Below are 22985 nucleotides of genomic sequence, written 5' to 3'. Positions count from 1 at the left end.
CCCCAGAGGCAATTTGGACTTTGTATGTTCATATGGCAGAATAATTCAGAATGGATTCTTGTACCTGGCCTCATAGGCCTTTCTCAAAAAACAGATGGATTATTCTAGCTATCTAGACCTCTTTGGGCCCCTGGAAAGCTTCCCCTTTGGCTTCTACTGCCCACTGACTTCCACCTTTAAGATGGGCTTGTGTTCTTCCTCACCTTTTTTTTTTTTTTTTTTTTTGAGAAAAGCAGCAACCTGAATTATAGACCCTAGGTGCTATATAGAATGCAGCCCATTTATTTATTTATTTATTTATTTATTTATTTATTTATTTATTTATTTATTTATTTATTTTTATTTTTTTGTTTCACGTACCAGAGCCATCAAAATAGCTCCACTGTATAGAATAAACATATGCAATAAAATCATAACCACAATAATGTCATAGTTTAGTATTAAAGATCCAAGAGTTAATGCCAGTGCAACATGTAGAGTACAAAATTAAAATAAGTCAAGTCTGCTGAAATAAGAATCCTTTTATCTGTTGGCCAAATGTCTTGGCATGGCTCCTGCTCACAGGGTCTGCCTTGCTACTAAAAACAAACTCTGGTAATGATGACTCTTTTGAGAAAAGATATTGTTTTCAACAGTCTCACCGAAATGATTAGGTTTTAGGACAGGGGTCCCCAATTTGTAGGCCGTGGCCCACTGCCAGGCCATGGCCTATTCACAACTGGGCTGCGTGAGTAGCGGCTGGCGCACATGCAGCCCCAATCACATGAGTGGTGGGTGCTAGCACTCGCAGCCTTACTCGCACAAGCGGCCACACTTGCAGTCCCGCCCGCACAAGCGTCGACGCAGCCCCACTTGTGCAAGCGGCATCCCAAAGGCTTCTCTTTTGTGTGAGTAGAGGTGTGCATGTGTGCCAGCCTGCCACTTTCGCAGCCTGGTTCCCCTCCACCCCAGCTGGGCCGCCAAGTCGCCTGCTCCCAATGCTTCAAAAGCGGAGTGGTGAGAGCAGAGGCTGAGTGTGACGAGCATATCCTGCTCAGCTTTGCTGACTCACTGAGGCTGCCTACGCAGAACACCCAGTCTGCTTTTGGAATGTCAGGCAGCCTTGGTGAGTCTGAAGGAGCACGAAGCCACAGCCCCAAAGACTTCTCCACATCAAAAGCTGTTGCAAACAGACGAAAGGCTTTGGGGGAATGATCTCTCACTGCTTCAGGCCTTCCGTCTTTTGCAAAAACTTTTGCCAGGAAGAAACCTGGAGCAATTGAGACTGCACTCCAAAGGCTTCTCTTCTATCTTGTGTGAGTGGAGCTGCGTGCGTATGCGCCGGCCTGCCGCTCATACAGCCCAGTTTTCCTCTCCTCCCCAGCCAGGCCGCCAAGTCACAAAGGTTGGGACCCGCTGTTTTAGGAAATAAGTATCACTTCAGCTGTGTCAGAAAATAGACTAGATTTCAGGAACCTTGGAAGTCTTTTAGTCCAACCTCTGCTCAAGATAGGAGATCTTATACCATCCCAGACAAATGGTTGTACAGTCTTTTCTTGAAAACTTCCAGTAATGGAGCACATACAACTCTGGGAGACAAGGGGGCCTGCATAAGCGCACCAACGTGCCTACCGTCCCTGTCCTATTTTTTTCTTTTTCTTTTTCTTATATGTATCCATTTCATGTATTCATAACTATGTTTATACTTATACCTGCTATCTTATAATGGCTTGACAAAATAAAATAAAATAAAAATAAAGTTGGCTAATTCCTGTCAGGAAATGTCTTCTTATATCCAGGTTTGAATTCCCTCTGATGAGCTTCTACCCTTTGCTTCTTCTCCTGCCCTCAGTGCTTTGGAGAATAAGTCAACCCCGTCATCTCTGTGACAGACCCTCATGTACTTGAAGATAGTTAATCATGTCATCTCTTCATTAGACAAGATGTACTTAGTTGCCTTAACCTTAATTTAACTTAATCTGAATTTGAGAACAGTTCTCAATTGTGCTGAAATATCAAGAGACTATTGAGTAATAATAATTTATTAAACTTGTATGCCATCTCGCAACAATCAAACAAAAAATTACAATAAAAGCAGTAAAAGATTAAAAGATGGCTAATGGGTTGAAGCTAGGGGTCTCCCTTATCCTTGCCAAAGGCAGCAAAGTGAGGAGCTATCCAAATCTCAGGGGGAAATCTCTCACAGGGTAAGTGCTGTTTACAGAGAAGGTGTGCTTTCAAGGCCCCAATAGATGACATAGGATGCCAACTTTGCAGGATCAAATTGGCTGGTTAGATTGTTATCTGCAGGCGGTCCTTCAGTTGACCAGATCCTAGGCCATGTACTTTTTCCATCCTAATTGTAGCTATAAGCTTGATAAAATGAGGCCGAAATAGTGATGAAATGTAAGGTGTGAAGTGCCAGATTCCCCTACATAGAAGCAAGATTTTCTTGCAGCTTTTAAACCAGACCCCTCCATTCATGCCCTGATCTACCAGAATTGGGTAGATGTAATGAATAAACAAATGTAGTGGTTCCCAAACCGTTTACTTAAGATGCAGAAGGTCTTTTCCGTCTAATTATGGAGCCACTTAAATCAGTAGGATGAAATGAACTGGGTTTCATGAGTAGATAGATAATAGGAGCTTTTTTGAGTTACTCAAATAAGTTATTTTCTATACTATAATAAAACTGAATAACCTCCTCATAGCAGAGCCTCCTTTTTTCATTAGGTTCTTCTATGCTGTAAAAAGTAGGTGCAAATGATTTGATAGATGTTATCTTACTACATGGAAAACTTACATTTTAAAAACAAACTGGTAATCAAATTAAAATTCAGCATTTATGAAATTATTCACAAGTAACTCTTGCATACTTACTCTCCAAGGCTACTCATTATGTAAACAAATGTTCTGTACAAACCTAGGATTACTTTATTGTGCTGATATCCATGGTCAAAACAGAGTTTCAAAATACCACTTATTTAGGCATTGATACTTTTCATATGTATAAATGCTTAACTTCTATAGTTGCCTTGTTGAGCCCCTAAGTTAATCTCCTTTTTTGTCTGTGTACACAATGTATTTACTTATTTATTTGGTCATACTTCCAGACATTTGCAAAAACAGAAAAAGCAAACAGAGTGCACTGTTGCTAGTTAATATACCACAGGAGCAACATTAATATCTATAGGAAAATTTTCCGGTTATATTTTCCAGTCCTACCCACCTGGAAATAAGCCATCAAGGACCTGTCCTACAGTACAAATACTACATTTCTTAATCATCACCTCAAAGACAAACAAAAGATGTTGTGTATTTCTAGCTGTGCTGAAAGCAAGCAGAAGTCTATCAGACAATCTGGCAGATCTGTGCTGGTAAAATCCATCTTAAAAGTGTTCATTTATGTGAGATGTTGATTGGAATATACTTTTAGTTCCTACAAACTGAGATTACTATTCCATATTCCTTTACAGGGCAAAGATTTTGACTTCAGCACAGGCCAGGAAAGGAAGATTTAAAGCCACCCTCCTGGCTTAAGTGCTGTTGACCCCTATCTAACTCTAAGCAGATGCTGATTATTTGTTGAGTATATTACTGTACATAGGCTTTTAACAATAAATCAGTTGAACCTTCACATGTGGACCTGCTCTTTCATGCCTGACAGCCACTGTGCAAATCCATTCTTCTGGATTTATGCTGAAAATACTCTACAGATGCCTAAACCACTATAAGAAAGAAATAGAGCTAACCACATTACTCTTAGTGAGTCTAAGTAGAATCCAGATTTTGTGACTCAGGCATATTCTCATTCAGCAATTAAGAACCATGAAGAGAAAGCCCCTAATTTGAATCTGACTTCTGCTAATATAGTCTAAGACGCTGTATTTTTTTAACCCTTGGCCACCCACCATCTCAATAAACAAGACAAAGTTGATGATGACAATGATTGATGATGATGATGATGATAGTTTATCGCATAGGGCAATGATGACATCAGTAAAGTTTATGAACTTTTAAGTATTTGTTTTACAGGGAAAGGTCACAAAAGACAGATTTACCAGATTTCTTCAGAAGATGTTTGATTCATACTTTGAGATCTGTGGTTTTAGTATAGGATGTAGATAATAATCATATTCCATGGGGAACCCAATTTTTTCTCTCCTCAAGTCTAGATGACTAAGCTAAATAATGAATACAATTTCAAATAATACCCAAATGCAGTCTCTTGTTCCCACACAATCTTTAATGTGCTAAGCCACAGAGTTGGCACCAAACAAGTTAAAAAGCAAACGTAAATATCAGACCCAAGTGGAGGGATTGTTTCAGTGGCTTCATCTGTCTAAGTGTTTCTCACTCTTAGCAATTTTAAGAAGCCTGGACTTCAACTCTCAGAATTCCCTAGCCAGCAGGAATTAAAATCCACATATTTTAATATTGCCAAGATTGAGAAACACTCATGTGGAAATTGGGTGGAAATTGGAGCAGGGAAAATTAACCCAGGGAGTATTTTCTGGAGCTGGAATTTTTTTTTTTTTTTTTTTGTAAATTTTATTTGAGTTTTCACAGAAAAAAAAATACAAATAAAACATCTTTTTTGAAAGTAGCGTAATCCCGGGTTACATTTCTTCATACAGACACAAATTCAATTTCATGCTCATTTTTTATGTTCTATTCCATATCTTATTACTGTTTTACATTTTCTACATAGCTTCTCCCCTCTTTTAATTTTCTCAATTTTATTTTAATTATCTCGTCTCTATTCAAATCATTATATTTGTACTTTTTGTCTGTCCTGTTTCAATTTCATATTATCTTTTCTCATTAAACGAAGTTTCTCCTATAGTTACTGATTGGAGTATGACACTTTTGTATCTTTTAAGTTTATCTATTTAACTCTTATTTAGGCTTCAATATATACCTTAAAGTTTTAACATTCAATATAATACATAACTTCCATTCGGATTCTGCATGGTACATTCTTAAAATACACACTATATTCTTTAAAAAAAGATTATAAATATATGTAATTAAAACACATTCCATTCCAATTCAATTCTATCATTAATGTTAATATTCATTAAAATCTTAACTTCTTTAACATTAACATTCAATTAAATATCATACTTCTATGGGAACAGTTACAAGCTTACCATGATTAATTCCCCCCCGCCTTTTCACTTATATTTTATAAAGCATTAACTAATTAAAATGTTCCTGTCCCTTCCTAATTCAATTTTCTCATTTATTTTATTTCATTTATTTTATTAACAAACATTTCACTAAATTACACTAACTATTTTATCCCTCATTTTAATCATACATTGTTTCCAATATTCTAAAGTTATTTCTATTACTACCGTGTTTCTCCAACAATATGGCCTCCACCAATAGGAAGGCCCAGCATGTTTTATTGGCATAAAATCAAATTAAGCCCCTCCCCCAAATTAAGGCCTATATTAAACATGTGAATTGGGGGGGAATGGTGGGGGGGGGCTTGCCATTAGGAAGTACTTTTGTTGCATACCCAGATATGGTGCCTGCGTTGGTGGGGCATTTCGTATTGGGAGACCTTCCGCCACCATCACTGCCTCAGGCAGCCTCTCCTGGTGGCACCTTCGGGTTCGCGCTGGAGGGACTTGGGAAGGAAGCCAAGCTCAGATTGGCCTGGCTCTTTTGCTTGGCAGGCGGGTGTGCACCCACGGCTCGCTTTCCTGGCTCTGCCCAGCCCGCACGGCTCTGGAGTGGCCCTGGCGGGATGAGCGGAGGGTCCGGCGGGGAGGTGCTCGCTGCCTTGGTGAGAGCTCTGCTGCCGGGAAGGAGGGCCCACCTGTCAGCTGCGCTGGGCGCCCCAGGCGAAGCTCTTTGCACTCTACCCGGCGCCAGGCAGGGATGGCAGCTGGGCGCTTCTCCCGAGGTGGGCCGATCCTGCACTGCGGCCCTGGGAGATTCGCCTCCCCACGTGGGGTTGGGCTGCCCTCTCGGGCAGGGGAGGCTTTGTTGTAGTAGGGCGTCGTTTTTAAAATAATTGGCTTTACCTTCAAAGGCAAAGGGAAGGCGGCGACAGGAGCGCCTGAAGCCGAGTGTCTCCGCCGGGCTTCGGTTGCAGGGAGGAGCCCTGGCTGGCCGCACGTGGCTGCGCCAAACACCGCGGTGTTGCTCTAAATGCCACGGCAGCAAGGGAGAAGGGAAAGCAACAGTGACGGTGTCCCGATACGAAGTGCCCCACCAATGTCGAGGTCAACATCCAAGCTGTTGCTGCCTGCCCACCTGAGGATGCAAGGGGGGGGGGAATTAAGTCACCCCCGAGAAGACGGCCTAGCCGTTTTTTCGGGGGTCAAAAAAAAATAAGGCCCGGCCTTATTTTGTGAGAAACATGGTAATATAACAATACAATCTTATGTACCTTTACAGAATCCCTTTTTCAGTTAAGTTTTCACTCATTATCTCTAAATAGGCTGTTTCTCTATATCTTGTTTCGGTCCTTTGTAACTTCTTCTCCTTTCCTTCTTCCCTCTCTTATTTTCTCTCCCCTTTTTACCCCCTTGTCTCTCTACCTCTATTTCTCTCTTCTGTATTCCCCTCTTCTGTTGCTTTCCAGTATTATACTTATTTTTTGAATTATTTTTCTTTTCTTTGGTTGTTTTTTTAAGTCTTAAATTCTCCATTCTCTTTCCCCCCTTTCCTTTTTCTTCCCCACATAGAATTACTTGTTCATTAAAGATGGCTTCTTTGTTCCAGTCTTCTTGTTTTGCAGATGTTTCTTGTTGTTTCTCATAGTTCCAAATCTCAATTTCTAAGAATTGAAAAACGAAGCCAAAAGAACCCCTCCCTTCTTGTGCATCTTCTTTATACTTTTTAAGTTCCATTTTCAATTCATCCAAAGTAGTGCCATTGTATACATTTTTAAACAACCACCCGATTAATTTTAGTCATTCAAATGTAATAACCAAGAATCCAAAGATCACCAAGTAATCCAAATACACACAAGCTGTTTCTTTTTGCTTTTTTTTCACTTTCTTTTCCTGGGGTTCTACTGTTTAGTTACAAAGTTTCAGTTAAAATGTATCTTTTAGAAGTCTTGTTGAAGTTTTACTGTAGATTCCTTTCAATTCCAGGCAGTCTCCTCCCTCTTTCCAGATCCTGCCCTTTTATTCCTTTTCTCTCCTTTCCTGCTTATAAAAAAATTTTTAGTGTCCAGAAATCTTTATTATCCCTTTGACATTTTGTTTTATTTTCAGCTTAATTGCCTGTTGATGTCAAAGTGGATTTTTCCGATTTCTTATTTAAGTCTCTTAGTTGTCAGGATAAGGAAAGGGAGAGAAGAAAAAAAAACCCAAACCTTTCCCTTTTCACTTTCCTTTGCTGCTTCAGACTCTTCTTTGGGAACGATGTTATTTTTTTGTAAGTTTAAATTCCAGGGTACCTTAGTTGTTGCTTTTGCAATTTAACCTGGTCAGCCAAAACTTTCACTTCTTATCTTCCTCCTGCACATTCTTTTCCGGTCGAGTTCTTTGAGGTGGCCATTTCTGACCACTGCTGCAACCGCCTTCAGGAGAGGGAGTAATGGCCAGCTGAGGAGGAGAGATGTGGCTCTCCTCAACCCTGCTGACAGTCTCCCCCCCTCTTCACCACCTCTACGGGGTGGCTTAGCCCCGAAACCAGCCGGCTCGGGGCGCTCCAGCGGCAAGCCCAGACCGAAACTGCGCAATCGCGGATTTCTGTCTGTCGCCGAAGAAGCTCAAACCGGATGTCCCGGAGCTGGAATTTTTATGGTCCCTTCTCTGCTTGCTATCTCTTCAAGAGGTGACAAATTTCTGGACATCTGGCTCCAATCCTCCAGTTGTATATCATGTGTAGGCTATACAGATTCAATATAAGATTTGATATATTCAGGTTATATCAAAAAGGATTACTTGTACCAACTTCCCCTCCCTTCTTCTTCCATTGAAGAATGGCAGATACACGGATTCCCTTTCCCTTTTAGTGTACTGAAGCCAAAGCTTAAAAGTAATTCAAAATCTATGCAGAATTACATATATGTGATTTTGAGAGTTCAGCTTTACATGCACAGCTTGATGGTACCTGCCCAACCTTTGCAAACCTTAAAAAGTTAAATTGAACCTCGATACAACTTAGGAGATGACTAGGAAATGCCAGGTTTGTACACTATCTTAAAAAAAAAAAACAAGCAGAAAGCCGAAGCAAACCATTCTCATTTTCTTACAGAAAAAACCTAGATAGATGTAACCATTAAGTCATTAGGAGTATAGTATTTGGAGAAACAATATAAAAATGTTAGAGTGTTCTTGCTATAAGAAATGTGGAGTGTGTGCTTGGAATGAATTATGTTGTTGTAGGATTCTGTGGAATATTTTTAGGGGAAGTCTCTTTATTCAGTTGATACCATAGAATAACAATAACACAGTGTAATGTAATCCCTGTATCCAAGAAATCAGATTCAGTCAGTAGCTTTGTTTAAAGGTTACAGCATGAATATAGAAGTTCAACTGACATGAAGGCAAGAAAGGATGATTCTGTCTTCTGAAAATGGCTCATAGGTGGGAGGGAAACCACTGCATTCCTGTGTTGTGACTCCAAATGACAAAGCCATTCCAAAAGGTTATTGTAGGGTCTAGAACAACTTGTCTCACTGCCGTCATTTGCCACCGCCAACAGATCACTAAGTGTTTTTGATAGTACTGATTACAATCAGACAACTCGGCGCAGTCAGCTCGCTGTAGCCAGCTTGCCATCACCAAGTCACCTCTGCCAACTCACTGCCACCAAATCGGCGTAGGACAACTCCACATTGACAGCTCACTGCGGGCAGCTGGAGGGAGAGCCGGGCAAGCGAGCGAGTGATGGACAGAGCATTGGCCAGCCTTTTTTCCCCCCACCCCTGCTGCCTCTCTGTGCTCTTCCCTTCTGCTCCCTCAGTCTCTTGCCCAGTTTTGCCTCCAGCTGTCCACAGTGAGCCTCTGTGGTGAGTTAGCTGTGTGAGTTGTCCTGCAGCAACTTGGTGGTGGCAAGGTGGCTGCGATAAGCTGGCCCTGCCAAGCTGTCCACGCTGAGTTGTCCCATTGTAGTCAGTACTATCAAAAAGAGTTAGAGATCCAGCAGGATCCATGTATTAGTATTTTGGAAGAGAGAAATAAGGAAAGTCTTAGATCACAGGTATCAAACTTGATCGTATCAAACTCGATCGCGTCACATGACGTATCGTGACTTTTTTTTACCTTTGCCGGGGTGGGCATGGCCTGCATAGACCGGCCCACAGGCCGCCAATTTGAAACCCCTGTACTAGATTATCCCATCCCATTATCTTCCTTAAATGCATCCTGGATCAGTTTCATCCAGAATCATAGAAGACTTTAGAGCTTTTTAAGAGCATTCCCCCAAGTTGATAAATTGACTTTTTTTGCACCAGATTCCAACGCTGATAACTATGGCCTCCCATCCATATCATTTCAAATAATTTTTCTATAATTGTGATTAGGAAAGAACAGATATCTCTCTCCAATCTAATCTCCCCCCCTCCCCAGCAAAAGCGTGAAACAAAAAGAATGGATATTGGCTGAGTATGGTTTCATGGTTTCTTTTCATTACCAAGTATATGGACATGCTCCAGTAAATGCTGTTGCATCCTTCCTATTCAGCCTTGCGAAAATGAAGATACAGCTAACAGAGCAGGCTATGTCATGTGGCAGTCAAAGGCCGAGGTAGAGAAGCGTGAAAAAGTGCCTGAATCGTAACATAGAAATGCTAATGTTAGAGGGAGGGAGTGCGCTTGGATGGTAGGTTGGAGATGGTCCTTGAAGTCATGAGTTCTCAGTGTCATCTCCCTTGTGCTCTCCTGGAGCCTTTAGTTGGACTAATAGTTTCTACTATTTGCCCCTTCCCTCTCCCCAGACAAAGAGAAGGCAACAGGAAGTGGGCATAGAGCAGGGGCTCAGTCAGAAGATCAATATAAAAGAAAGTATTTGGCAAATAAATAAATGAAGCAGTTTGGGAGGAAGTAAATTTAATAGGGGATGGTATGAAATAGATTTTCAGTAGGACCCAAGGAAAAAGAGAGGCAACGTTTTAATTCTTTTCTTAAAAGCCTTCAGAAGTAGATACAATATGTACACCATACCTTCATATGCAGAGGTTGGGAAATCCTGGTCCTATCAATCTATGAAAATTATGATCCTCTCTGTTTAAGGGGAAAAAATGAACAAAATTTAAACTAGGTTGCAGAAAGCTGCCCACTGTTGCTCTGTTTCATATAAGGAATTTAAATTTTAAGTGCCCCATTAAGAATGAATAATTCACCTTCTCATATTTTTATCTGATTAAATATCAGAAGCTTTTTTGATACCATTTACTTAAATATACAATATTGACATTATTAATTTTATTATTACTGATTCATTTATTATGGCCACTCACACTAGAAGACTCTGGAAGGCTTGCAGATTTGAGAAATGCATGCCTGTATGTGAGTGTGAGTGTGTGTGCTGAGTGATAAGCAGATGACAGTGTTTATTTATTTTTCCCCAAAGGGATCTGAAATGCAAAATTGAAAAAGAAAGCACTAAGCGGGAGCTATTGTCCAATCAATCTCACCTCAACGAAACATTTTGTATCCATTGCCTGCAACCCTTTAAGTTTCTATTGAACAGCAAACACCAGTGCTTGCACTGTCACTTGTACATATGCAAAGGTTGTAGCCAGTACAACAAAAAGAAGCAAAGTTGGATGTGTGATCCATGCCGCCTAGTGAGGTAAGTAGGCTAGACATGAGTTTTGTCATCTCCTTTCTTTATTACAATTCTGACTAGACATTAAGCGGTAACTTTCTTAAACTTGTTAATTTCTCACGTGAAGCATAGTTTTCATGACTTAGCAAGTCTTACAAAGAAAACTGTTTCGTTTAGTTAGTTTTTGTTCATTTGAATTTACCTCCTATTAGTAATATCTATACCTAGAACTGAGAACTAATTATGATGAGAGAAAAATTATGAAAAAAATTATGGTGATGGATTACAAACCGTACCCTTTTATCCTTGTGGTAAAATGCTGAATGCAACTACATAAAATTTGTGTCATGTTGTTACAAAGTATGTTTCATCACTTGTTATCCCTTTTCTCTGTGGACATCTATGAGAGTAGAAATTAGAGGAAGGAATGGATTGGGGGGAGGAGGGGAGAGACTTCTCCCATTATTAAAAGAAGGAGACTCTAAAACTATAATTATTCAGAAGACACAACACATAGGTTTATTTCTTGGATATTTATTGTAATAGCCTTGTAAATACCGTATTTTTCGGTGTATAAGACGCACTGCACCCCTCCCCTCTGAAGTGGGTGGAAATGTCTGTGCGTCTTATACAGCTAATGTTGCTGAAGCCCCACCCACCTGCCAGCCCCCACCCTTCGGCCTCTGCCTCCCAGCAATTTGTCTCCTTGCAGCAAACAGTCTGGTCAGCTTTAGCACAACCTGATGAGCACAAGCAGCTGATTATCTGCTGGATCGGCCTCCAGATGATCAGCTGTTTCAGGCTGCAGGGTTCACCTATTGCTGCCTCTGCACGCCCCATTTTCGGCCCATTCCAGGTGGCAGGGATCAGAATGGGTAGGTGCCCTGAGGCCAAAAACAGGGTGCGCGGAGGCCAAAAATGGGATGCGGAGGCATGGGTCAAGCAGCGGTGGCAATAGGCTTTGACAATCCCTGCAGCCTAAAACAGCTGATCGTCAGGAGGCTGATCCAACTGACAATCAGCTACTTGTGCTTAATCAGGCTGTGCTGAAGCTGACCAGGCTGTTTGCTGTTTGCTGCCTGGAGTCAAATTGCTCAGAGGCAGAGGCAAAGGCAGATTTTTTTTTCTTGTTTTCCTCCCCAAAAGCTAGGTGCATCCTATACTTCGGAGCATTTATAATCTGAAAAATACCATAAATTATGCTGAAAGATAGTGATTCCTGCAAAGATAACAGTAAATTGAGACACCGTTTTCTTTCTTTTGTTTTAGCTCCATGTACTCATCTAAAAGTAAATTACCGTATTTATCGGCGTATAACACGCACTTTTTCCCCCTGAAAATAGGGGGCAAATGATGTATGCGTGTTATACGCCGATATATGTTAAGAAGCCTTCGGTGAATGCTGCTGGGATCGGGGATCAAGGACACAAATGAAAGAAGGAGGGAGGGAGGAAGCAACCGAAGCCTGTCCTTCTCTCTGGGTCAGCTCTCTCAGTCGCTCTCTCGCTCCTCCACCAGCACAGGAAGAAACTGCTTCAAAGAAGCGGGGGCTTTTCCTGTCGCCGCAGCTTCCCTGAAGCGCCCGTTCTCCCCACCCCCATCCCGTCCGCCCGCCCGCCCGCAGTGCTCGTTCTGCCTGCCTGCCTGCCTTCGTTAATGGTTGAATCGGAACAGCTTCGGCTGAGTAAAAGAGGCGAATAGTTATTATTCTCAGCCGAAGCTGCTCCCAAACAACCAGAAACTAAGGCAGGCAGGCAGGCAGGCAGAATGGGACACTGTGGATTGAAGCGGGTGGGAGTGGGGGTGAAAGTTCCTCTTAAAATGAAGATGCGTGTTATACGCCTGTGCGTGTTATACGCCGATAAATACGGTAGCTTGAAGCTGCTTTCTTTCCCATTCTTATGAGAGTTTGATCCACTTTCTAGATTGGCAATTATTTAACATTATGTTAAAAATGTTTAAAAAAATAATGTATAATGCAGTATTTTTAAAAGTTAAATGTGCAAAGATAAGAGCTGTGCTTTATCTTGTCCTTGTTTGGTCTTTTAAAATGCTAAAACAAAAGTAAAAACCTTTAAAATCTTATTTTCATGGATTTTCCACTGTTTATGGCCATACTTCTGTTTTATCTGCCTCTTCTGCTATACTTTAGCAACCATTTTCTTTTTGTTTCTTACTTCCTTGACTGTCAAAAACTAGCAATACCAAGTAACTAATCAGATTTACCCTAATTCCTATAGCAATATCATTGTCATGATAGTCCTTAATGAGTATTATTCATATGATGATCTGTATAGAAACACCCAGATCATATGAATAATCCTTATTAGTTAAGGACTATTCCTTATCTAAAGAATGCCAAATGTGGGACATTGTTTAGAATTTTTCTGAACAATGGCTCCTCCTTTCTGACTCAACACCACATTATCCTCTTTCAAAACTAAAGACAATTCTCTTTAGCTAGAATAATTTTGAGAAAATATAGCCTTATGCTTGCATTATTCATACATAGATAACTAATGCATTGTATCAAAAAACCTTAAGCTTGATACATGTACCTTGAGCCAAAAGTGTGAAGTAACTGGTTGTTTAAAGAGGGTCCTCGTAAAATGAGAACAGTCAACATGTGAATTGTATTTAATTAATTAATTAATTTTTATGTTACCATCTCCCCTTTAAGGCAACTTTCGGTGGCTTACAGGTTATGTTGGTGTTGGAACAAATTCAAGAACAGCAGGATCCTGTTTTTTCTAAATATATATATTGACGGTGTTTGGGTTTATTAGTTATATTTAAAAGCATTATCATTTTCTAGAATAAGAAAAAAAGAAAGAAAGAATAGGACAGGGACGGTAGGCACATTGGTGCGCTTATGCACACCCCCTACAGACCTCTTAGGAAAGGGGTGAGGTCAATAGTAGACAGTCTAAGGTTAAAGTTTTTAACTGCAATCAAGTTTGGTGCGATTAACCTTGAGTTTGTATCTATTGTGTGCTCTTGTGTTGTTATGGTTGAAGGTGAAGTATTCATTGACAGGTATTTTCAGTCTTCTTCACTAAAACCAATTGGAATATTTTAACTGATAGAAGATGTGGAAGAATCGATCCTGGCTAACATGTCTACTGTCTCTCATCTCTTGGGCAGGATTGTCAAAACTGGATCACTGGAATGGTATTATGAACATGTCAGAACTCGTTTCAAGCATTTTGGAAGTGCTAAGGTGATGCGATCTCTCTATGGAAGGATGTCGCATGGACAGAAAACAAACTTTACTTTACTTGGTATGAGCCATGGTCTCAGTGAGATCTTCTCAGTAACTTTCTTAAGAGAGCTTGGAAGATTCAATAAACCACTGGATACTGAGTTAAATAGCACATCACTATAATTATCTCTGAATAACTGCAGTCTATTTCCATATATTACATTACTCTCAGGCCAAAGAATGTGGTTTTCCAGCTGGTTTGATTCCCATCAACTTTGTTTTAGAAAGTTAATCACCACTAGGAAATGGTTTGGAAATAGTGAGTTGGAATGAGATATTTGATAGTTATTTCATTCTAAAATTAGGGATATTCATTTGAAAGTAAAAAAGACCCACTATTCTAAAGATAGTAATATGAAAAAATGGAAAGAATAAGTTGTTTGTAACAGTGAAAATACCAACTAAGCGTTTGATGGTCTTTCATATTTTCCAGCATCCAGACTGGTTATTACGTGCCAGGAGAGAGAATATTAATATATGGAGAGATAATGTAATAATGATTATATAATGTCACTTTCTTGATTGCTCCAAATAAAGCTTTGTGACACAGTCATACTGCCTCCAATATAGTAATTGAGAGAGTGTAGTTATGAGTGCCATAATTATCTTTTACCTATCCTTTTGATTAGTAAAACTAGGAACATTCTGTTCTAAAGAATCATTGATTTCTACCGTCCATTTTTCGCAATGACCACAGAATAATCACAAGAAATAATGCAACAGACAATTGTATCAAAAATATACTTGATTGATAAGCAGGAGTTTATAATCAAACCATAAGGAGTTATCATTATTATGCTATGCTTTTTTTATTGAAGGGAAGCATGCTTCTGTTGTTAATATAGCAGTCTTCTATATCAGGGGTCTCCAATCTTGGCAACTTTAAGACTTGTGGACCAAAGCTGGCTGAGGAATTCTGGGAGTTTGAAGTCCATAAGTCTTAAAGTTGCCAAGGTTGGAGACCCCTGCTCTATATGGTACTTCAATTCCCAAGGGAAGTAAATGCTTCAGAGAATGTGACAGTGCATATATAGCTCCATCATAGAAGCTGCACAATCCAGGGAAATGCATTTTAATTTAAGAAATTTAAAACAGATCTGTGCACTTAAAAGCATGTTTTCCCTTGAATCCAAAGAATTGCACAGCCCAATTGATAATGTTTTTAGAACCCTGGTATGGTTTTAGAACTGAAAATGTCACAGATAATCAGGGCTTAAATTGGGTGAGAGGGTAGAAGGGATATAAAACTGCTAGTAAACAACCTACTATTATGGAATTGGATTAGAGTAAATTTATTCTTCATATACTTCATACTATGTATTCATACTATATATGTACTTCATACTATATATTTAAAAAATTTGCTTCTGTAAAAGCCTTAAGGATTTGTATCCTTTTTTGTTTAAATAGCCACAAAAGAATTGTCATATATCTGTGTACAAACATTTCTGGAACTTTGCTTGTGGTTATTTTCTTTCCAGTTATGGCTCTTTGGATCCAATTCAGAATTTCATTATCTTAGTCAGAACGCACTGACTTTCTGTTGGTTTCTTGGGACACATTAACTCCCAATGTCTTTCCTTTAACACATTCTTCAGTATGGCCAGAGTTTTCTCAAAGCTATGTATTTTTGTTTAGTGAACATCCTATTTCTTGTTTGACACTTGCTTGTTGTATTCATCATCTCTCATGTCACACAGATAAGCTTCATGAACATTCTGATAGTTTTATATATTTATGCTTCTTAGAAATTCTAAAATGAATTAGAATAAAAAAAATGTAAGAGTCTAAATTCATGATTTGGCAATACCAGTCCTAAGGAAATAAAAATGTCACAAAAAATAAGCATTTTTTTTCTAGAATTCATCAGTATGGGACTATAGAAAAAAAAGTACGATCTGGAAATAGCAGGTATGAAATATTGCATCTTTTGACGAGAGGGCATACATATGTTACTAACTGAATGAATAACAAACCAATAACTAAATATTACTAAATGAAATAAATGAGAGCCGGTTTGGAGTAGTGGTTAAGGTAGCAGGCTAGAAACTGAGAGGCCCTGAGTTTTAGATCCACCTTAGGCATAAAGCCAGCTGGGTGACCTTGGGCAAGTCATATTCTCTTTGCCCTCAGATGCAGACTGTGGCAAACAACTACCCTTGCCAAGGGACTTCACCAGGCAGTCTCTGGCAGTTGGATACAATTGAACAGAAGGAAGTGGCGGGGGGAAAGCCTACTGACTCAGCCAGGTCTGAAGCTCAGACAGAAAATGAAAACCCATATATAGGCATAAACCTGCTTAAACTGGCCCTCTTCCACTGTCCTTTATCTTCTCCCTCTTTTAGTCTCTGTATTAACAAGGATCAGCATTTAGGTCTGATAAAATGCTGTAATTCTCGTTCACTTGAATGCAGGTTGCAACACTTTTATGGTCAAGGACATAGTCACCCCCTTTCTATATGGTTGAAATTTGTTGGGGGGGGAAATCTATCGTACCCATAAGATAGAAAATTTTACTACGGTCTGAATGAAAATTTAGCTGCATTCTGCCTGAGAACTAACATTTGGAAACCTTGAGGAAATTCAGCTAAAATTCAAGAGAGTATTCTGATTTAGATTGGATTTACAGTTGTATCCTTCATGATGTACTTCTTTAAAATGACTTCACAATAATTGTATATAACAATTCTGAAACATTGTAATAATTTTCAATACATAACTTCCTGGGAAGTTCTGCAAATCCCCACATCTTAAATTTGCCAAATCATGCTTTTATATTGTGGTTTATAAAGTTGCCTATCTCACCAGAAGTGACTGCGACATCCAAAAATCAAATAAAACCACAATATAAAAGCATTCATTATAATATAGAAAATATAAATATAAAATATAAACAATAATGATTAAAAATAGAAAATCATCCAAAAGTGAAGTATACAAACCACAAACAGAAAAAAAAATATAACAACCACATTTCACCCATTATAAGGAAACTACCTTAAAATGTCACTGGTTCTCTAGGACCCCCAAACCCCTTGTCATAGCCAACCTTAAGGGCCCTTCTTGAATATTAACAGTGATGAAGGAAACAAAAATTTGAAGGGAAAATATTCCATAAGGTGGGTAATCCCTACTCTGCCTCCTGGCACTATCAGATGTAGCTCCCTCATAGATTCAAGTTTGAAAAAGTCAGATACTCTGTCCTTTTGTCAGGCTTTGAGAAAGGCTGGCACAATTAATTACATGAGTGTGTTTAGGGGGTGTCTCTCTTATTCTTGCACACATTTCATGGTGCAGGGGCAATCAGTGGAATGCAGCAATGTCCCTATCACATTCCAAGTTTGCATAATTATTAACTGTTTAGCACATTCTTTTAATGGTTTGTACGCCATTTCACAGATACATAAAAGGGTGCTATTTTCTATTGCTTTTTGTTGATTAGCTATGAACTCTGATAAATGTAATTGACCCTACATCATGTTTACTATAAAGTCTGATTTAAAATAGCTTAATTTCTTTTATTCTAGGTCTGAGTGGCAGAGTACATAGCTTGCCAGATGTCACCAGTAAGTTGCTTTTTTCATGGCCATGTACAAATTCTTTAGACCTTAAAATAGTGTTGTCCTTTTGAAAGAATCTTGAAAATTGAGTCTCTTACTATTCCAGATTTCAGACATTGAGTCTGTGCTGTAGGCAGGAATTCATCCATTCAATACAAACAAACAAAAAACCCCAAAACCCTAGAAATGGGCATGAGATGTTGATGTCCTGAGTAGAAATGGGACAAAAACTGTAACATTGCCTTTGAGTTGATGATTTAAACAGACACATCAGTTCAAATTTTTTTGGCATGATACAGAAGTGATTTGCCATTAGTCACTTCCAAGATGTAGCTTGCTAATGCAAAACAGGACTTTAAGGAAACAGTGCTCTTTTAAGAAAATAGCTTTGGTGGGGGGGAGGGAACCATTTGAGAATTGGACCAAAAGGCCATTCCATTCACAGCAATTGAAGTGTGAAGTATTGATTCCTTGATTGAGATTGTTCCATGTCTTTGTTCCTAATTTCTTAAGTGTGTCATCATAAACATATTGTTTAAGCTGTTATTGCATCATTACCTGTTGGTTCTGAGATCTGATCTGTGTTTTAAGTTTTCTTGTTTTATTTTAAATTGCTTCATCTTCCTTGCAGTTTAGTTCAGTTTTGTTCAGCAAATGATTCATTTCATTTTTCTCCCTTTTTTCCATTCAGAGTTTTCATTAAATTTCTTCCTTTCTCTTAATTTCTCATTCCTCCCTACCCCCCAAAGCAACCCCAACATATTATTTGGGAATCAGTTCTCTTTCTGGAGTTCCTTCCATTTAACCAGAAATCTTTTACTCATCAACTGGCTACAATGGTTTTCCAGAGAACACTGTGGTTTAACATGTCTTCAAATTATGTCCTCAAACAACCTAGGTACAGGCACTTTCTGGTCAAACAATCAAAAGTCACAGAAGTATAGCTTAAAATTCCTAAACATATTTCAATGAATCTTGGCAGGATGCATTCCCTCATGCACTTTAATGTGTCTGAAAAAATCCAAGTCTATTATAAGATAAAATTTAGAGCTGTTTATGTTGTTCCATACTTGCCAAGGGAACAAAAAATAGCTCAATTTCTGAATCTCATTTTGGATTTGTCTCAAAGTAGATAGACTGACTCCAATTGAGCCCTGGTCAAACTGAGACAAATCTCTCAATGGAATCCTGTGGTCTGTTGTGGATCACTATAAGTGGTCAGAAAACTATACAGTATATACAATCACCTTGGGGAATGTCCTGTTTTTTTCTGATAAAATTTCAACATTTAACATCATTAATTTTAGATGATAATGTGCAACATTAAATTTTAACATTAATTACAATCCATAAAGAGTCACCCTATAATATAACCAGTCGCTGTGAATATCATGTGTCAATACTATCATGAGATGTAAGGGCCTCTTTATGGGTAGAGTTTAATGAATACTAATAAGAAGTGGTATCACCAAGAAGATCTCATGTGATTATTACAGTGGTCTGACTAATCTACAGTGGGAGAAAATGATATCCCAGGTATCCTGCCTTCCCAATTGCTTTCATTTGTCAGCCTAACTAGCCAACAGCAAGGACAAGTGCTTTCAACAGTGTCTTTATATGAGAATACTTTTCACTAGCTGTTGCTTGAAGGGCAATTGTAAGAAGGGCATTCATGGAGCAGATGACAGTAAATGAGAAGTAAAACTATTATTAGGAATGCATATACAGCAATATCAGTTTCTAAATCAGTGAAATGAGGATGGCAGCAATTGAACCTGACATCTTCTGGAATGTAAAATGTGGTCTGTAACTGAGCTGTAGCCCCTCTGATCAACATACGTTTGTTTGCATATATGTATGTGTCTTTCTTATCCAGGTGATTATCACTTGTACAGGAACAATGAGAGTGAGGAAGGGGAAACAAGTGATGATGTGGATGGAGCAGAATCTGAGTCTTACACCAGGGTAAGGATAATTCATGCAATGTTTTTTCCATGCATGTTTTACACAACGTGTAACTTCATTGTTAAATCATATCACCCTTTCTTTTCCTCACTGCGCCCCTCCCCCCCTTGAGATTATCTGAGAAAAGGTGCTTCTTTTTACTGTAGCTTTCTGACAAATCTCTCTTGGTTTTGAACAGTCCAAACAGGAGTCCTAGTAACTCCGATACATTTCCAGAAATGTGCTCGTGCATGTCTGGATTCTCAAGGAAAGAATCTTTCTGGATTCTCAAGGAAAGAATATTTTTTTTTATTACTCACCTACAGTCCTGATATTCCCAGGTTTAAGCAATGCTTCTTGCAGTTTAATCTCCTGAGTTAAGATCAACCAGGTGTAACCACCTGCAGAGGCCTGATGAAAATGAGGAATATCTTGGCTGAGGCCTTTCTAGTTGAGAGTGCTACTATCACACAGTAAATATCAGGAGGGATGTTATCCTTTATTGAAGATCATGTGAAATGTAATACCTTGTATTTGCGGTGAAATTTTAAATCTTTCACTTTTTGTGCTTCCTAAGATGCGCAAGAAAAAGCGCCTACTTTCTGTACATTCCTTTGATTTTGAAACCGACTCAGAATATTCTTCCCAATCTCGCCGTCAATCTGTCCAGCTTTCTCCATGTCCTGGGAAAGAAGACTTTCAGGTATTAGGGATCTGGTGGTGGTCTGAATCTATGGTCCTTTCCTCTTCTTTCCGTTTATTTTCTATTCATTGTATTTCGTTAGTCCAATGTGTAGCCTAAGAGTTTTTAATGTGAGAAATGTATTGAAACTAAGGCTGTTGAAAATCTATTGAGATGCTTGGGGCTCTTGGCTTTTTTCAGAAAAAATCAAAATGTTCAATGTGGTCAGCAGCATGAGTCTCTCAACAGAAACTATTTCTTTGCAGCACCTCCTGGAATGAGCATCTGATCTCATTAACTGATTCTTTCATGATGAGAGAACATAACTTGGGTTTGTAGCTTCTTAGGGAAGGTTTGCTACCTTTGGCATCTTGGATGAGTTCAGTTTTGCTACATTTTCAGAATTTAGGTAGACATGGGTTGAATTTCTGTCAAATATGAAAAAATTTGGCTTGAGAGCCAACTTTCAGTTTTAAGGTAGTCTTTACCCATTTCATTCACTTTGACCAGGTTCTACCATGTCTATGCCTCATGAAAATGTATTTGCATGTTTTTGACACACAAGGAGTATTACACCACAACTGATTAAAGCTAGATGGTAATGCTCTTGGATTAAGAAGTTGTTGGAAAAGAACAATTGTAAGTGTGCAAATGAGAGACTATGTAGCCTGCTTATTAATACCAACAGATGATTCTTCTTAGAGCACTGAAGATTTTCCAAATGGTGAGGAAGCCTCCATGCAGAAGGACTCCATGGTAGCAGAAGCAGACTTGGCTGCAGTTTTCCATCATATCTTGCAAGAGCAAGGGAAGCACACGGCTCTTCCAGAACAGGAATTCAGCACAGAAGTCCAGTTTATAGGCAACTCACATAACAAAAACCTGGAAACAATCCCCAAGGCTGGTAGGTGCTTCCAGCATTAGAGGGAATTTTAAATTGCTAGTGTTAGAGGCAGAATCCTGTATTTTCTGGACAGTTCAAACTTTGAGAAATATATCATCTTTTGTTTACATGCAGACATTTTGTATTTCTTTCATAATTCACAGAAAGATGTTCCATCATTAACAGTTTTCTTATAGTCTTTCCAGCAAAATAAAAATGGGCATACAAATGACTAATTGAAGTATTAAAACTCCAGGTATTTTTACATTGCAACTTATTCTCTGTTATGGTAGAACAGTTGGCCAAAACCATAGAGAGAAAGTATTTCTTCAATACTCAAAAGTGGTTGATGTGATGGAATTCAGCAATAGCAAATAGAAAGATGCAAAAAGGGCAAAATAAACAGAGGAAAAATATAAATGTATCTATTCATAATACATATATACGAGAAAACATTTGGTTTCAAAATTACAATTATAAGTGATCCATTTAGTTGCCAAGTTAATTTGACTGGGAGTAATTTATGGAATGAAAATAAATGAACTACCGGTATCTACAGCCGTCAAATGCAGCTCTCCATGTCACAACAAATATTACAACTCATTCTTTTTTAGCTCAGCCTATTGTCCAGGGTTGTGGTTACAGGGACAGATTAGAAGATGGAATGTTATATATGCCAGATTGAATTCCTGATATATTTTTTTTAAAGTATGATCCAATTTAAAAAATGTGGGTGTTCTGCTTGCAGAGAAGGAATAGAAATCCTTCCCAGGCTGAGAAGCATTTGTTTTTTGCACTTCTAGCTTTATTCATATACTGCAGATTTTCAAAAGTGATGAGCTTGTTACTACTACTTTTTCCTATCAGCTATTCTGCAATATTATTGGGAAAATTCTGTTCAGATATAGTTTTCCATATCTGTAGCAGGCTTTCCTACTGAAGACAGTCTCAGTTGGCCCATTGTGTTTTTAACTGGACATGGGTAATGGATGCCTAAATCTGAATGCATCGTGATTCATGACAAAGGCAGATGGTAAAATATAATTGTTTTGATGTACCTCTCCATATCATAGAACAGGACAGAAACATTTTCTTATTTTCACACTGATGACTACATTGTAGAGTTTTAGGGGATTAAATTTCCTATATAATAGGTACAATCTAGTTATGTTCCAAGTCTTTGCTGTGTCAGAGGCTTTAGTGTTTTACCAGTACTATAAATATCTAGGAAATGAAATTATCAGAAACCAAGTTATCCCTAATGTTGTTATTTTTAACAAGGTGACAAACATGGGAAAGTGCATGAGCAGTGATCAGCCATCTGCTTTTCCTTGGGTTGCAAATAATGTCTTTTTAATTTGCTATAGGTTTTTTTTAACCTACGGGTGGTTTGGATGACTGAGATGCTGAAAACTAGCTACAAACCTAGATTAGGGAATAAAGAGGCAAACCTCCAACTTTCTAACAAAAACTTTCCAATTTAGCTTCAGAGATTGAAAAAATATATGAGATAACTCATATTGAGTTCAAGTATTTGGAGACCCTGGCACAAACAGATTGCTTGGACAGTTCATGTCAGTCTGCTGTAAATTCCTGTCTCATCATAGGATATTTGAGAAGTAAACTAGGGAAGGAAGAAGCTACAGCTTAAAGAATAAGTTTTGCATGCTGAATAAAATAGATTCTAGCTTTTGTGTCTTCTGCACCTTGCTTAGATGGATCACTGATCACACTCAGTAAAAGATAGTATCATATATTCAAAGTATCCTTAAGACTGGGACTCAAAATCGATATGCCCTTATTTGCCTGATACTTCATGGTGCATGTTTTCAAACATGCAAATGAATCACTACAGAGCCCCACACAAAGAGAGCTAAACAGAAATGGCCATTCAAAATTCTCCATCAAGTTTATGGGCATAGAAATTAGG

The 22985-nt window shown here is 38.7% G+C and overlaps 1 protein-coding gene across 9 annotated transcripts in view; it reads left to right on the top strand.

The window, feature by feature from the left end:
- MLPH (melanophilin) overlaps positions 1 to 22985 on the top strand; it is a 71654-nt gene that overhangs the window by 10249 nt on the left and 38420 nt on the right. For 6 of the 9 annotated variants that reach the window (XM_087949291.1, XM_087949288.1, XM_087949295.1 and 3 more), the window contains 6 exons: positions 10527 to 10748; positions 13869 to 14005; positions 17514 to 17552; positions 19423 to 19511; positions 20068 to 20193; positions 20875 to 21076. In XM_087949291.1, coding sequence (XP_087805417.1) covers positions 10527 to 10748; positions 13869 to 14005; positions 17514 to 17552; positions 19423 to 19511; positions 20068 to 20193; positions 20875 to 21076 — 815 coding nt within the window. The remainder of the gene's footprint in view (positions 1 to 10526; positions 10749 to 13868; positions 14006 to 17513; positions 17553 to 19422; positions 19512 to 20067; positions 20194 to 20874; positions 21077 to 22985) is intronic. The other 3 variants (XM_087949294.1, XM_087949292.1, XM_087949293.1) reach the window with 1 other exon arrangement.

This window comes from Notechis scutatus, chromosome 1 (assembly GCF_049901735.1).
Source record: "Notechis scutatus isolate UNSWTSFEM ecotype Mainland chromosome 1, rNotScu1.2, whole genome shotgun sequence".
NCBI lineage: Eukaryota > Metazoa > Chordata > Lepidosauria > Squamata > Elapidae > Notechis > Notechis scutatus.
The sequence above is the reverse complement of the archived record's forward strand: the minus strand, read 5'-3'. Positions and strand labels throughout refer to the sequence as shown.